Below are 15,966 nucleotides of genomic sequence, written 5' to 3' on the forward strand. Positions count from 1 at the left end.
CATTTCTGTTCTTGCTCCTTGCACCATTCTCCGGCCATTCCTGCATCGGGGTTGGCTATTCTTGATGGTGGGGCCAGCAGACCTCTTCAGCCAAGTGGCCAACTCAGGCAGCCAGTGTGATCAACGCCACCTCGGTGTCCTGCTTCATGAGGCCATTCAGGTTCCTCGTCAGCTGGGCGAAGTAGCAGCCTTTGGAGGCAGCAATGTGGAGCCCAGTGTCCGTAGCTGCTTCCGTTTTGTGAGTATGGAAATGGGGAGGGAGGTGGGGAGGAAGGAAATGGGAAGGAAAATGAGAGGGAGAGAAGGAGGACTAAGAGCTAGGCTTTTGATCTGAAGTACTCAGATTAAGGGTGTTTATTGGGGTGGGACAACAGGTCAAAAAGTTATCTGGGCTGTAGGGTCCTATTGCAGAGGGTGCCAGCTCTCCTAGGGCAGGGCAGAAGGTGGGCACCTCTGGAGAATAGGCCAATGCAAGTCCTCCTGGTTCCCCTGCTCTTTCAAGGGCTCATTCTAGAAACACTGTGCTTTGGTTCTCAGTCATTCCTGCTTTCCCCAAGCGCAGGGGAAAGCCAGTCATTGAAGCATCCCAGTTCCTGGAGTGGGTCAACCTGGAGCCCCAGTCGATGGTGTGGCTGGCTGTTTTGCATCGAGTTACCATTGCTGAGCAAGTAAAGCATCAGACCAAGTGCTCTATCTGTAGGCAGTGCCCCATCAAGGGGTTCAGGTAGGAAAAACAATACCTACAGGGATGATAGTAATAATAAGTACATCATGTGATATACAAATCAGACATTACAATGTATTCCATAATTATCATATATAATGTCTAATCAATTATGCATTATTATATATTGTTGTAATCCTTTCTCTTGAGAATGTAAAACTTTTTAGAAATGGAAATGTTGAAATATTTCATTTTGTTTTAGTTGTGTTATGAAGTTATTACAGACCTACAGAAACATATAAGAGAATACTGTAAGAATGCCTATGGCCAAAATGGTATATCAGCAAATGTCTCACAACTGGCTCTCCAGAAAGAAAAAAGGAGACCTGACCTGTGGCATTTTGCTAATTTTCATGATGTAAATATTCCCATTGTGGCCAGTGTCAGGCTACGTACAGATTTCTCTGAGCACAGAGTTGAAAAGAGTCACAGTCACACACCACTTATAGTGCTTCTACCATGCAGATACAATAGGTGAAAATACAGGCCCAGCAGATGGCATAATGGCTATGTCACTGGACTCCCATGTAGTCGACCGTGGTTCAAGTCTTGGACCCAGTGGCTTAAACTCATGCTGGGCGCGTGTGTGTGCCCAAGATCCTGAGAGAACAGAGGAGAAGGTATTGCATCGTGGCCATTGCCCCTGGGGGGTGATTTCTCACTTTCTGTCTCTCTGTCTTTCTGGGGAGTGCATGCGCCCTATAGCAAAAACCTCCTTAAAAAAATAGATGAAAATAATCTCAAGAGCATACATAATAGTAATTAGAAAGTGATGAATTTTGAGTGTTTATGAGCTTTATTTTTAATAGCATTTATTTAATCATGAGTTTATGTAACTTAGTTTTTTAATAATGGCTGTATTTGACAAATGGCTTAGAAAACCCCTGAAATTTTAACAGTTAGCTCTGTGAGGTGGTATGAACTGGCTCCAGCACGCCAAAGTATATGCTCATGACCAAACCTAAGGAATAATCATTATCCTAAATTCTGTTTTCATAATAAAATGCTCACTAGAAGTTTTTTTCTTTATTTGCAATAAAGCCCATGTGTGCATATGTGAGAGTGAGGCAGAGAGACACAGAGAGAGAAAGAGCCTCCACAGGGTCTAGTTGTCTTCCAATCCCCCTTCTTTAGTCCTCTAGCCTGTCTAATTTTGAGCCCTCATATGTATGCCCTGAGAGTTTCAGGCTAACTAGAATGGGGATTTGAATTGTGGTCACCATGCGAGATCCACCTTCTCTTAGAGAACTACATTTTTGTTGCACCACAAAGCTGGCCCTAAAATACTCAACTTTTTAAAGCATGAACATATAGTTCTCCTTCTAACTGCCCTGTTTGTATAAGATGAGCAAAGGAGGCACAGAGGTGGAATGTGGCTTTTCCCAATTTCATACAACTAGTTAGTAATATGTCTAGGACTAGCTATTGCATTGCCTGACTCCTCTAAGTCTAGGCATTTCACTGTTCAGTGCCAGTAGGTCTAGGCAGTTCAGCTGGACTTTTGGAAGTAGATCTAAAGGGCTAATCTGTATTCTGTAATAGTAGAGTTATTATTATAAATAATCTTTGGAAATAGCTTTTAGTCAACCCACTCAAGCCTGCTAGAAAAAACTGCCTTTGCATTGGAGGTGTAACTACTCTATGGCAGGTAGTGGTACCTGGGGCCTGATGCTTCCAGGACATCTTTGTTTAAAGTTACTTGATAAAAAGAGATTTTTACCCTTGCTTCCACTGCTTTTTTTTAAGGATGGTATGATAGGACTAGCCCCATGGCTTGGTGGTTAAGGGAGCTAGATCCCATATGGCCAACTGCATGGTTCAAATCCTGGCCTCAGCGATGCTGGGCCCATGTTGTGTGTTCATAAAATCCTGACATGATGGGTAAATGGAAAAGAAGGGATTGTAGCATGACCACTCTCCACTGAGTGGTGCTTTCTCCCTCTTCCTATCTCTCTGTCTCACTGGTAAGTGCACATTTCCTCTAGCCAAAAAATGAAAGAAAATAAAAAGGTGACGTGACAGAGCTATTTCCCACACTTCCTGGGACTCTGGGCCTGTGATTTCATGGGGATTTATGATCTCTAGAATAAGGCTACTGATCTTTTGAGGACTCAGCCACTGTTATATATGGGAGGCTGCATGTGTTAAGGCTACATGCCTCACCCCCTTCTAATGTGTATGTATATGAGGGGATATTCAAGATGTTCATGTAAAATGAATATTATGAACAAACTATGCATGGATTTCAATTTTTGTTTCTTGCACCAAAATAAATTCACACTTCTGTTCCATTTTTCCATGAACTTTTAAAAGTCACTTCATATTTGTCAGGGGAACATTATGGCACATTGGCTTCTCTTTCCTACCATGTTTCCTGTCCCCAAGGTACCGGAGTCTGAAACAATTTAACGTGGACATCTGCCAGACCTGCTTCTTAACGGGCAGGGCCAGCAAAGGCAACAAGCTGCACTACCCCATCATGGAGTATTACACACCGGTATGGAGCCTCTGGGCTGGGCAGGAAGGGTAGGCAACTCTTAGGTACTAGGCCTTGATCCACTTCGCCCAGCATTGGTTCAGTGTATTGTGCCTTCCTAGAGGGAGTGTTCTTCAAACCATCCTGGTGATTCACCAGTTTGGGCAATTCAGGCCCCTCTATTCTTTCAGCAGAGCCTTTCCTTCACCTGCTGGCCAAAGACACTCAGACATTTGTATGCTTAAAAGATGTACAATGATTAAAGATAAAAAGCAAAGAAAGAAAATTTTTAAAATAAAGGGCACTCACTAGTTTACTGCCGAGTCAAAGTGGGGAAAAGACAAAGCAAGGCAATTCCAGATGTCTAACCTTCTGTTGCTCACTTGAGTTTTTCCTGGCTAGCTTTCTGTGTTACGCCTGTACTGGAATACCCAGGCTCTCTGTTACTTTGTCTTTTTTTTTTTTTCCCCTTCTAGTCAATAGGAAAGTTTGTACTCAGATTAATTACTGAGTACCTCAGGGAGAAAAATAGAATATATTTTTTTACCTGGGCCCCAAAATTCCACTTGCTTTTTACTGGCAACTATATCCTTCATAGCCACCTATGCTCAGGTTGGCCAGCACTCCTGAATTCGAGCCACAGAATTGTTCTTGTGCTGTCTTCAAGACCCACAGCTTCATGCTTAGCTTCCTGAGTTAATTCTATTTCCTAAACATCTTTATTCTTTTCTATCCCCCATAAAGTACCCCAAAGTCCCATGAATATCCCCAGCTCTTCTTACTGTTCTCTCCTACTCTACCTCCCATCTTTCAACCTGCTTCCCTACATTCCATCTTTCCAAGCTGTCACATCCTCTCCAAATGCAGTTGGTACAGAAACATGTGCAACTCTGTGAGAGCAGAGACTATACCCTTTACTTTAGTTTATTATTACCTTAAAGAAAACATTATAAAAGTCATGAACAGAAAACTGACCGGAGATGATAGAGTGATAATTCTCTACCTCCTACATATCCTCTACATCCTTAGAATTTATAGGTAAGATATTTTTTAAATTAACGAAGATATGCTCATGGTAAAAGATGCAAACTATATAGAGGTGCTTAAAGTATAAACTGAAGGCACCCCTCTCTTCTCACCCTGGCCCTCACCCCTCCAGTCTAACTTCCTAGAGGCAACCAGTGTTCATAGTTTGGAGTGTATCCTTCTAGAAACAGGGTGTAGTAGGCATGAAAGAGAGTGGATCACTAGTCATAGTTTGCACTAGGGGAACATCTTTCCAGCATATCTGGAAGCCATTAGGATAAAACCGGTCCCTCTGTCCTGTCTCCCCCAGACCACATCCAGTGAGAACATGAGGGACTTTGCCACAACCTTAAAGAACAAATTTCGCTCAAAGCATTATTTCAGCAAACACCCTCAGCGAGGTTATCTGCCTGTGCAGTCAGTGCTGGAGGCTGACTACAGTGAGACGTGAGTACCAGTGGCTGAACAGGGGCCATAGGAAGCCTCACTGAGCCCAAGGTTGTATTGTGAAGGGGCTGAGTCCCAAGTGGTCTAGGGAAGTGTACCAGAGCAAATCCCTCTAGTGACAGGGAAGTTTGAGTTGGGCCTAACCTGAACACTGGCACAAGAGATAGACTAGAATCTAGTCTCTGTATCCTGTTCTGATTAACTCCTGACCATCTCTGTGATGTGGGGGTTGGGGAGGGTAGTGAGGAAACAGGCTGCCCAGATGCCTTCTCTTTGGTCTTCTGAGACTTGACTGCTTTCTTCTAGGCCAGCTTCTTCCCCGATGTTGCCACACGCGGATACACACTCCCGCATTGAGCATTTTGCCAGCAGGTACCACCTCGTTTGGAGGGGATTTAAGGGAGTCCAAGGGGAAGGGCTTTTCAGTCAGGACAGGGAGAATGGTGTCAGGGCCAGGAGATGTGCACACTAAGGTATGCTACAGCTAATGAGGCCCAATGCTTAGGGTTGGCTGGGCCAGCTCCCAAAGCTGATGATTCTTTTGTGGGTTCAGGCTCCACATTCTGTTTCTCTCCTATTTCTGCTCTTTCTTCCCAGGCTTGCTGAGATGGAAAGTCAAAATTGTTCCTTCTTTAATGACAGCCTGTCCCCAGATGACAGCATGTGAGTTTCTACAGCTGCTTATTTTCCAGAGATAGCTCTCCTTGGGATCCTTCTGTCACCATTTGGGAAGATTATACTCTCAAGGGGAGGGGAAATGTGGTGGTTAGGGTCCTTGGCTCCCTGAGGAAGGATGGCTTCTTTCTGGGAACAGGCGTTTAGTAGGAGAAGCAATCCTCCCTGTAGTAATTGAGCTGGGGGATGAAAGATGCCCTCTCTGCCATCTGCCCAGGTTCCTTCCTGTAGGAAGACCCTGTCCTACTCTACCCAACCTTGAGGGAAGAACGATATACTCCCAGATAAAGCTGCAGAAAGGAGTTCTGTTGTGCTCAAGAAACTAAAGCCCCATCTAGTGCCATTTCACCCTGGGAGATATCAAGGACTTGACTAAAGTATGGCCAAAAGAACTCCCTTATGCTTTAGCTCAGAGAAGGGACCCTGCATCTCTATAGAGGTCTATGGTCTGCTCAGAGTGCCTAGGATCCGTTGGCTTTGTGGATCATTCTGGCCCTGGCTGAGACTGAGATGCCTCTGGAGCATAAGGAATCAAAGGGGCAAAGAGTAGAGGAGGAACACAGAAAGGGACATGACTTTCTCTTTGTTTCCCAGGGAGCTATAACTAGAGCCCAGAAGCCCAAGAATCCTGAAAACTCTATCTCCTAGTATACCCATCCACAGCTTCTGCCACCTTTGAGCACTTCCATCCTTCTTAAGCCTGAATATATAGACTTTTCCTGTTTTATGACTTTGAAGTGAATCTTTCAGCATGCATTTCTTGGGCCCTGAGCTGGGAACCGAGAACTTATACCCTGAGCTGTTTCTCTGTTCAATGTCCTGCCACCTCCTTTTCTTCTCCCTACCCTTATGTAGAGATGAGGACCAGTACCTGCTACGGCACTCTAGCCCCATCACAGATCGGGAACCAGGCTTTGGACAGCAGGCTCCATGCAGCATGGCTACAGAAAGCAAGGGGGAACTAGAGAAGATCCTGGCCCACTTAGAAGATGAGAACCGGTGGGTGTGACAATGGCACAAATCTCTCTGGGTTCTAGAGGCAGATTGCTTGAATTTAAGTCTTGGCACAAGCTGTGTGACCTTGTATTACTTATATTTTATGTCCATTTCCTCATATGTAAAATGAGGATCCTACCTACCTCCTAGGATCACTTGTAAAGATTAAATGATATCAGGTATATAATGTGTTAGCCCAGTGCCTACCTTATCGGGTTCAGTAAATGCTAGCCATTATGATAATTATTTGAATCTTTTTCATTTCACTCCTAATTTTTGGAGTACCCACTAGATGTAAAAAGAGAGTAGGTAAACACGGAGCTTAGAGAAGAGAGTATGACATGTCCCTGCCCTCAAAGAACTTTCAGTGTTGGAAGTGGAAAGGGGTCCTGAGAAAGAGAGAGTGTAAGGAAGGAAATTAAGGAGGAAAATAGAGAGGTAGGACATTTATGGGACACAGAGGTGGGTTATTATCTGTTGATGATAATGTGTTTTGAATCCTCAACTGGACTGGTGTGAAGTGTATTTGCATTGGGTAAATTCAACTTATTAGCAAAATGATGTATAGTGATTAAGTGTATAAAATAAATAATAATAAAATAGTATTTCAGAGGACAATGACACCACATAAAGCATTACAGGACGGGAAGAGGGAAGTTTCAGAAGAGTACAGGAATTAATATAGATATTAATCTCTATCAAGTAGGGATAGCAGCAGGGCCTGAGGAAGGTCAAAGCTATTTTAGGGATATGAAGTAGAATGCATAGTACCACTTAAAGGAGTGTTTCTCAAACATTATCGTGTACACAAGTCATTGAGGAACTCAGCAAAACACAAATTCAGATTCACAGGACTGTGTGGAGCCTGAGTTTCTTTCCAGCTCCCAGGGGTACTCATGTCACTGGTTCGCAGACCAAACTTGTAGTAGTAAATCTTCAGGTTTTTTGTTTTGTTTTGTTTTGTTTTGGGAGAGGTTTTTGCTATAGGGCACATGCACTCGCCAGAAAGACAGAGAGAGACAGAGAGACAGAAAACGAAAAATTACCCCCTGAGGGGGGATGACCACGCCTCAATTCCTTCTCCTCTCAGGATCTTGGGCACGCACACACATGCGCCTGGCGTAAGTTTAAGCCACTAGGTCCAGGACTTGAACTGCGGTAAACAACATGGGAGTCCAGCAACATAGCCATTACGCTAACTACTCGTTCCCCAGAGTAGTAAGTCTTCAGAGCAGCACTAATCAGTGGGGAGAGTATGGACCAGGACTGGTCTGTAAAAGTATTTGTCACTAGTCCAGGACAAGATGAATATAGAAATAGAGAGTGAGTTTTTAGAAACCTTTATTAGTAATTTGACATTTCCATGACATTCAAACACATAATTAGTGGACTTATTTCATTGAATAGGGTAGAGACCAATTTGAGTGTTGTTAAACTTGTGTGGTGAGTCACGCATAGTGTGAGCTATGTAATAGTTGTGAGCAGTAGGACTACATATTGGACCACAATGGGGTGGGGGAAAAAAAGAACCCTAATTTTCATTATGAATAGTTTAGGAAACACTGCATTTGAGCAGTAGCAAGCAAGCCCTGGGAGATGTTGGGCAGAGAGTGATTCTGTTCTGTTGCAAGGAAAAAAAAAAAAAAGAAAGAAAGAAAGAAAGAAACAAGGAAGAGGAAAAACAAAGAAAAGAAGAGTGCTGTCCTCAAAAGTAGGCCATCTCTTTGGGATCTCTTTCCTTGATGACCCAGCATGGGTGTTCTAAGTAGGCCAAAGAAGGGAGTCATGGAGAGAAGAGGCAAGCTTGGTGATTTTTTGTTTATATTGTGTCCTCCCTTGGAATTGAAAAATCTAAAAATGGAGGAGGTGAGTCAGTGGCCCTGATGCCTCATTTATTTGAAGACTGTCTTTCTACCCAATTTTAAGGTCAGAGTTAATCCCTGAAGCCACACATCAAAGCCATGAGACATTTCTTATGTGAAATGTCAGCTCTCTCTGCTCTGAGGTCTCAGGATGGTGGAGTAAATGGCATATATGCTGGAGAGGAAGAAGATGGGACCATTCAAACTACAACACGGTTGTGTTGGGGGTGGGGTAGAAGAGGTATAAGAGGACATCTGGGTCTTGGACAGTTGGTATCTTTTAGAGTCATAGGTCTCTTTCTTTCTCTTTTTCCTTTATGAAAGAAGGAGAGAGAAAGGAGAGCAGGGAAGGGAGAGAGGTTTTTGACAAGGGTCTCAATGTGTCACAGTCTTCCTGCCCCAGACTCCCGATAGCTAGGATAGTAAGTGTGCAATCACCAGCATTTTCAGGTTGTCCCCAAAGCTGAAGTCTCCAGGCTCTCAAGTGGTAGTGCTAGCTGTGGGCCACTGTGGCTGGCCAAGGGCTGTAGGTCGTAACTTCTGTGTCCTTGGCAGGATTCTCCAGGGAGAGCTGAGGCGCCTGAAGTGGCAGCATGAGGAGGCTGCTGAGGCACCCACCCTGACAGAGAGCTCAGCCGAGGCAGCACAGGACCACCGCAATGAGGAGCTTCTGGCTGAGGCCAGGATCCTTCGGCAGCACAAGAGCCGCCTGGAGACACGCATGCAGATCCTTGAAGACCACAATAAGCAGCTAGAATCTCAGCTGCAGCGTTTGAGGGAGCTGCTCCTGCAGGTGAGGCTGAAGATAAGAAAGAATAAGGGAAGTCCCTGAATACAGGGGTAAGGACTGGGGAGCTGGTGGTAGAGCAATAACAGCTAGGAGGAAATAGAGCTCTTTGGTGATAGCTTTCAGGTGGCTTCCTGAAGAGAAATGGGCTGGCAACTGGGGAGGACAAGGAAAGGAAGGGACTTATATAGGCACTTTCTTGGCTATTCTCTTCCACCTAGCTTCCATTCTCTCTCATATGTCACTCTCAAGCCACCGTGAGGCTAGGAGCAGAGGTAGGACTTCTAAGGGCCCACTTCTTCACAACTATTGGAATCCACTATCAAAAGAACGAACTTCAAACATCATTCAAAACATTGATTTTAATATTACAATGTTTACTAGAAAGAAAATTTTCGACATACTTGTCAAGAGGAAGATTTTTGCTATAGGTACCTCTTACTACTTTTTGTCCCTTTGGTTTCTGAGAGGTAGTATATATGGTGTAGTGTATCTCAGACGGCCCTGAGTTTGAATGTGGTTCTGCCAGTTAGATTTTGTGCAGTGTTAGGAAAGTTATTTAACCTCACTAAGCCCCAGTTCCCTCATATGTAAAACAGGGATAATAATAGTACTAATGTCATAGACTTGTGGTGAACATAAAGTGAGATAATGCGTTTAATACAATTTCGCACAATGCTAGGAATATAGTCCACACTTCATAAATGTTATCTATTGTTGTCATTTTATATAACAGGCATTAGTGCCTCCGGGTTCTTCCCCACATCCTCCAAGGGGTGGCCTCTAAATGAATTCCTGTAGGTTTCTAACATAGGCTGTTATGTCATGAAACAAGGATCAGGTGTGCAACTCTAGATTTCCTGAGGGAATAGTCTAAAAAGCTTAATTATAGCTGAAATGACAGCAAGGGACCATTAGATGCAATGCCATCATTATCAGAACTGGGAACCTTTGACAGGAAGGAAGTAAGTTGGTAATTGGTAATGGAATATTCCAAGAGTTTTCTAAGGGGGGAAGTCACTGTTTTGCACATTACCAAAGCTTCTAAGTCTAAGAGCAGGGGCCAGATGGTGCCACAGCAGTAAAACATGACTCTCTCTGAGGCTGACTCAAATGGAAAAGTTCTAGGTTCACATCCAGAGACCTACCTGAGTATATCAGGCATGCGTGTGCCTATCATCCATGGCTGGCTGAGGCTGGAGGTAGATTGTGGCATCAAGACCCTATTGGAGGTTCTGCCTCTGTCTCTCTTACTCATGAAAGAAAAAAAAGAAACTTAAAGAAAGTAATATATCATTTCTCTGTTTGTTTTTTAGGTTTTTGCCATAGGGCACATGGGCTCACAGGAGACAGACACAGAGAGGGAATATGATAAATCACCCCCCCCCCAGGGAGGATGACCAGACTGCAGTCCTTTCTCCTCCATTTTCCTCTCGGGATTTGGGGCATGAACACACATGTGCCTGGCATGATTTTCAAGCCACCAGGCCTAGGACTTGGACCACAGTTTGCTATGTGGGAGTCTAGTGCCTTAACCACCACCATGCCACCTGCTGGCCCTACACCATTACTTTTTAATTTTTAAAAAAAGCTCAAAGGCAAAGGGATGAGGATGAGTTGTCTATGGCTCTTTTTTTCTTTCTTTCTCTCTCTCTCTCTCTTTTTTTTAAGAGGACACATATACTTGTTAGAGAAAGTAAGAAAACATCCCGTACAGAGATGACTACACTGCAATCCCTTCTCCTCCATTTCTCTCTCCCTTTGAGATTTTAAGCCAGGACACATATGCACCTAGCGTATTTTTTAAGTCACTAGATCCGTGACTTGAATCACAGTCAGCCATGTGACATCTAGCCTCCTCTACCATGTACTGCCACTGGTTGGCCTCTAGGATCCCTGTTAAGCTCAAGAGTCTGATGAACTAAGGTCAAGAAGACAAAGCGACTTAAGTCATTCCTTACCTCTTCCTAGCCACCCACTGAATCAGATGGCAATGGCTCTGCAGGCTCATCTCTAGCTTCCTCTCCACAGCAGTCAGAAGGCAGTCACCCCCGGGAGAAGGGACAGACTACTCCAGACACTGAGGTTGCAGGTGAGTTCCCCTGACCACTCCCGGCTGCCTCCTCCATGGCTTTGTCCTGCCCCTGATTTCTTGTCCTAGATTCTGCTAGTGCTGGGACTGGTTTCTCCTCGTGGTTTTGAGATTAGGGTCAGAGATGATTGCTTTATTGATTGATTCATTCATGTGTTAATATTATAAATATATATGGAATACCTCCTACATACTTGGCATTGTTCTGGGAAGACAAGTATTGTTGGTCTGACCTTCAGCTAGCAATGTCTGCTTTGGCCCCCTGGCTTCATAAGGGAGTCTCTGGTTTTCTTTCCAAATCTCTCTTTTCCAACTTAGATGATGTGGGGTCAAAGAGCCAGGATGTCAGCCTGTGCTTGGAGGACATCATGGAGAAGCTCCGCCATGCCTTCCCCAGTGTGCGAAGCCCTGATGTGACTGCCAACACCCTGCTGGCCTCTTGATGGAGCCAGATCCCCACACTATAGTCCATAGTCCTTTCCTGGTTGCGGTCAAAGCCTTCCCTCAGCCTTCACCCAAACTTTCTAGTCTCCACTGGCCCCACTTTCCTCAACCAGAGTTATTTGGGCTCCAGGCAGCAGCAAGGATCTGGTGGTATGTGAGGTGGGTGTGGGAGGTGGGAAAGAAGGGAGGCATGATTCCTTTAATTCTAGTAATGTACCCTTTAATTCTCAAGTTTAAGATAAGTCCCTTAAGTAGCCTTTCGTTGTAGCCCAGGCAAATGGCACTTGCCTATTCAGATGGAGAGCTGAGAAGCTGCCTTTCAGAATTTCAGCAGTGTCCATTGGCCTTTTCTCCTTCTCCATGGAATTATGAACAGGGAAAAGCCTAATGACCCCAGGGTTCTAGGCATTACAAATCCACAGGGGTTAGCCCTGTTCTCTGGCCCAACTCAGGAAGACAAAAGGGTATTCCTGAGATACTACCCCCAAGACCAATGTGCCCCTGAAAAAGTCTGGGCATTGTGTGTCCTATTACTTCAGCTCCAGGGCAGATCTCTAGCCATCCTGAAACTACTAGACATTTTTTTCCTCCTTGAGTATCTTCAATTCCTCCTGCCTCGGTCTTGGGATGACCTTCCTTAAGGGGGCAGGGGGTTAGTTCATTCTGTTTCTACTTACACTTTGTATTTGGAACCATAAGGAAATACTTATGGGTTTAGATCTTCCCCCATCCCCAATCTTCCTCTTTTCTGAAGACCTCAGCATCCTGAGAGGCATGCTGCATTACTCTGGAAACCCAACTGAAGCTGCACTTTGTGTCTCTAAGTCTGTCTTCACAGTCCTGGAGGAGGAGTGGCACCTTGCTTAGCAAGGAGGTCTTTCTGTGAGAGAAGGGAAGCCACCATCTACCCTGGAGGAGTATGACTACCCAACACCCTTTCAGGATATGACCCTTCTGTCTCTTAGGTTGAATCATGTGAGGTGGCTGATTGTCCCCAGATAATCATGAGGTAATTGCTACTGGCCACCCTAAGTGGTGGTCTCTTCCTGGGAACCTCTGTCCATAAATCAGGAAGCTGTCCACTTACCCCTAGATGGCAACAATGCCTTCATGTGCATAAAACTGTTCTTTCTAACTCTGGAAGGTGAACCCAATCCTCAAACTGAACTAACTCTTCCTAGGTAACATTTACAATGATCCCTTTATAAAGAACTGTTCAGAGTAGATAGTGGAGGTTGGGGAGAATGGGCTTGGGAACTTTGAACAAGTCAGAGCCTACTTGGGCAGCTTTCTATCAAGAGGAGCTTTATAACCTAGAACCCTGCAGTTGACTTAATTTGCCTAAGTTTATATGCATACATATCTATTCTACATATCTACTGTATATCAGTGCTCTCCTGGCCTCACTCACACATTAAATTCTAATACCTCTTGAAGTATTAATGTTCTGCCTTGCTCTTTGTTAGTCTCAGCCTCTGACTAGAAAGACTTTTGACTGCTTCCCCAGGATATCTCCCTCCATTGATGGGAATTGGGGTGGACTGTCCTTACGACCAAAGCAACAGAAACCTGTGGCCACAGAGGAATCCAACAGGAAGAGTCACTTTATTCTCTTCATTTACTCATCCCATATCTTTTTTCCTTGAGACCAGAGCTTTCGATGAATTTTCCTGGGCTCCCCTAAACAATGGTCCAGGTGCCAAAATAGAGTAAATATAAGCTCTGCCCACTCCATGAAAAAAAAAAAAAAAAGGAACAAATAGATATTATTTGCCTTTGCTAGGCTAAGGTACAGAGTACATCCTCTGACCCCTTCCAATTCCTAGGGTCTGGTTCAGGACCTTAAAGAGAGCAGTGGTTGCCATCAAAATCATGAGGGAGTGATATGATTGGAGTGTTGTGTTATGATCAAGCACTAGGCCATTGTGTAGAACTTCTGGGAACCTAAATTAATCTGCTGAGGAGAGGTAGGGCAGCGGCTCAGGTCCAGAAGCCTAGGATTACTTCTTTCGCCACTAAGCCACAGATCTAAGGTATCAGACCTCTTATCGCATAATCTTCCTCAGTGTTTATGAGGTCTCTGGTGGGAGAATTGGGTATCTGGATATATGGCGAGCAGGTAGTAGGTAGGCATTAGCCACAGAGCCTGGGAATCAGAGTGGGGGTTTATTTGTAGGGGCCTAGCTCATGGGCAAGAAAGGATACATGGAATTTGCTATGGGGCATAGGGCTCAGAGACTTTTGAGGCATGTGCCTGCCTAAGCTTCAGGAGGTCATATATTATTGAACAATTTTTTACTAGGGAAGTCCTTTCCACAACCCCAATCCTGCCAAAGAGCTCTTGGACTGCTGAGGGCCTGTGACAACAGCAGTAGGCCAGGCATGGTAGAAAACATGTAGATCTTGTTATGTAGGATTTGTGCAGTAGGTGAACCAAAGCAGCAGGTCAAGCGTTGAATTGTTGCTAAGGGGGTCGCTGACACTTTGTGGCCTTATGTTTACCTTAATGTCTGAGGTGAGTATATCACACAAGAGTCCAGTGACAGTCACTGCAAACTGTGGGCAGTTTGCCCACAGTGAAGTAAATGGATCCTTGGGCGCTGTGAATCCAAATTGGGGTTGGATTTACTGAAATGTGTTGTATGTTGTTAGGCATCTGTTGTGTATCATGTCTCCTAAAGGTATTGTGCATGGTGCTGTGTAGTTTATGGCCCTGTACTGGAAGAGAGGTGAAGGGAATTGCTGGGTTATTAGCCTAAGGAAAACCTTCTGAGTTGTGGGATTAGCATCAGTGATACTGAATGTGAGTGTTTGTTGTATTGTGGTCAAATAGCATCATGGAACAGTTGGCTCAAGGCCAGGAATGATGGATGATTCATTCTTGACAAAATTTGATAGAGGCCAAAAAGTCATTATGAAGTTACCTCTGCTCCCAGCTAGAGCTGGGTGGATTCACTTTTGATCAGGAGTCATTAGGGAATGCTGACCAGCTGGAGGAGGGTCCCACCCAGGAGGGACAAGTGCCTTTTCTTCCAGAATGGAAAGGTTGGAATCAAGGCTCTCAAGTGCCCACTTCCTTCAAGGCCCAAAGTTCTGCACTATTTCCCTGCAGAGAAAACTGTTTCAGTTTCTATGCCCAGGAACTGGGCTTAAAAGTCTTAGTAATGAGAAACTCTGAGGCCAGGCAGAGGCCAATCCTTGGAGATGTTTTCCCTCCGGATTATAACGTTAAGGAATACCTGTGTTACCTGAGGTGTGTATTTGGGACTTTGGCTCCATATCCAGCCTCAAGCTAGAGCCTTCTTTGAACTTACATTCTCAATGACAAAGTCATAGCCTGTGGGACCATTTCAGGCCAAGAATCCTATCCAGTTTCCCTTAACTTAGGCAACCTATAACCAAGAAAATAGCTGCCTTAACATAAACATCCTGGGGGAGAAACTGGGGGCCCTGCCCTAGGGCAGCTCTATCTCTGCATTTTGCTGCCAAAATCCAGCCTGGGAACAAAGGAATACTTCTCACTCTTTTAACACCAGTGGCTGTGGGAGAGGGAAAGGCTCAAGGCCAGGGCTCAGATCCCAGTGTCCATCCCCTCCCACTGCTGCCACTGTGTATTTGGAAGGGAACTTGCTGAATGTCCTTGCTGTCCCCAGGGCAGTATTGAGGCTGAACTGAAGCCTACTATGCTGCTTGCTGGCTCTAAGGACTGGTCACAAGGATAGGAGTTGGGGAAGGTATTTGGGGGAGGTGGCAAGGGTGGAATGCAAGTACAGAAATGTTTGAGACAAAGTGGCAGGCTGGGAACACATTGGATAACTTTGCCACTCACTGTGGTGCTTTCCCCCTTTCCCTTGAATTCTGCTTTGAAAAGAATAAATTTGTACTTGTTTGCTTTGGTTCCTTTGGTTGTACTTTCTGACTCTAACATTCCGCATCTTTCCCTTATTTGGGGGTGGGAAAAGAGGGTGGACCAAGAAGCCACAGAAGACTATGGAACACAAGGCCACCAGATGAGTTCAACATCTATGGGACTACAAATGACACCCCCAACTGGCCCAGCTGCCACTGTTACCCGGATCGGTTGCCTTTCCAGCCCCTCTCCCCCACAAATTAGCTAGTTATCCGCTCACAGGATGCGCTCTATATAGCAATGGTTTCTAAATTCCATTTTCATCAACTGAAGGAACTTTTCACCAGCCTGAAGCAATACCAGAAAAATCAGTACAATGCAGTAAGTTTCCATAGAGTCACATTTATTCAGTTTATTTATTTTTTAGAACTTTTACAAATTTGTCCTAAAGTCATTGAAGCAAAAATCATAATAAAACATTCTGCTTCCCTTTACATTTGCCAAAATAAACAAATAAAAAGAAAAATCTATTTCTGGGGAAAAAATGCTTTTGCAGATGGGATGAAACAATATAAATTCAAAACTTA

At 44.5% G+C, this 15,966-nt stretch overlaps 1 protein-coding gene across 1 annotated transcript in view; it reads left to right on the top strand.

Annotated features, from left to right (window-relative positions):
- The window catches only part of DRP2 (dystrophin related protein 2), a 47,880-nt gene extending 32,550 nt beyond the window's left edge, over window positions 1-15,330 (top strand). Inside the window, 10 exon segments of the mRNA XM_006164858.2 lie at window positions 81-238; window positions 558-724; window positions 3,110-3,221; window positions 4,537-4,673; window positions 4,980-5,045; window positions 5,271-5,336; window positions 6,204-6,347; window positions 8,762-8,999; window positions 10,965-11,085; window positions 11,404-15,330. Of these exon segments, the coding sequence (XP_006164920.1) occupies window positions 81-238; window positions 558-724; window positions 3,110-3,221; window positions 4,537-4,673; window positions 4,980-5,045; window positions 5,271-5,336; window positions 6,204-6,347; window positions 8,762-8,999; window positions 10,965-11,085; window positions 11,404-11,528 (1,334 nt within the window). The 3' untranslated portion in view covers window positions 11,529-15,330.
- Window positions 15,331-15,966: the final 636 nt, after the last annotated feature.

The sequence above is a fragment of the Tupaia chinensis genome, unplaced genomic scaffold, assembly GCF_000334495.1.
Source record: "Tupaia chinensis unplaced genomic scaffold, TupChi_1.0 Scaffold143746_1, whole genome shotgun sequence".
NCBI lineage: Eukaryota > Metazoa > Chordata > Mammalia > Scandentia > Tupaiidae > Tupaia > Tupaia belangeri.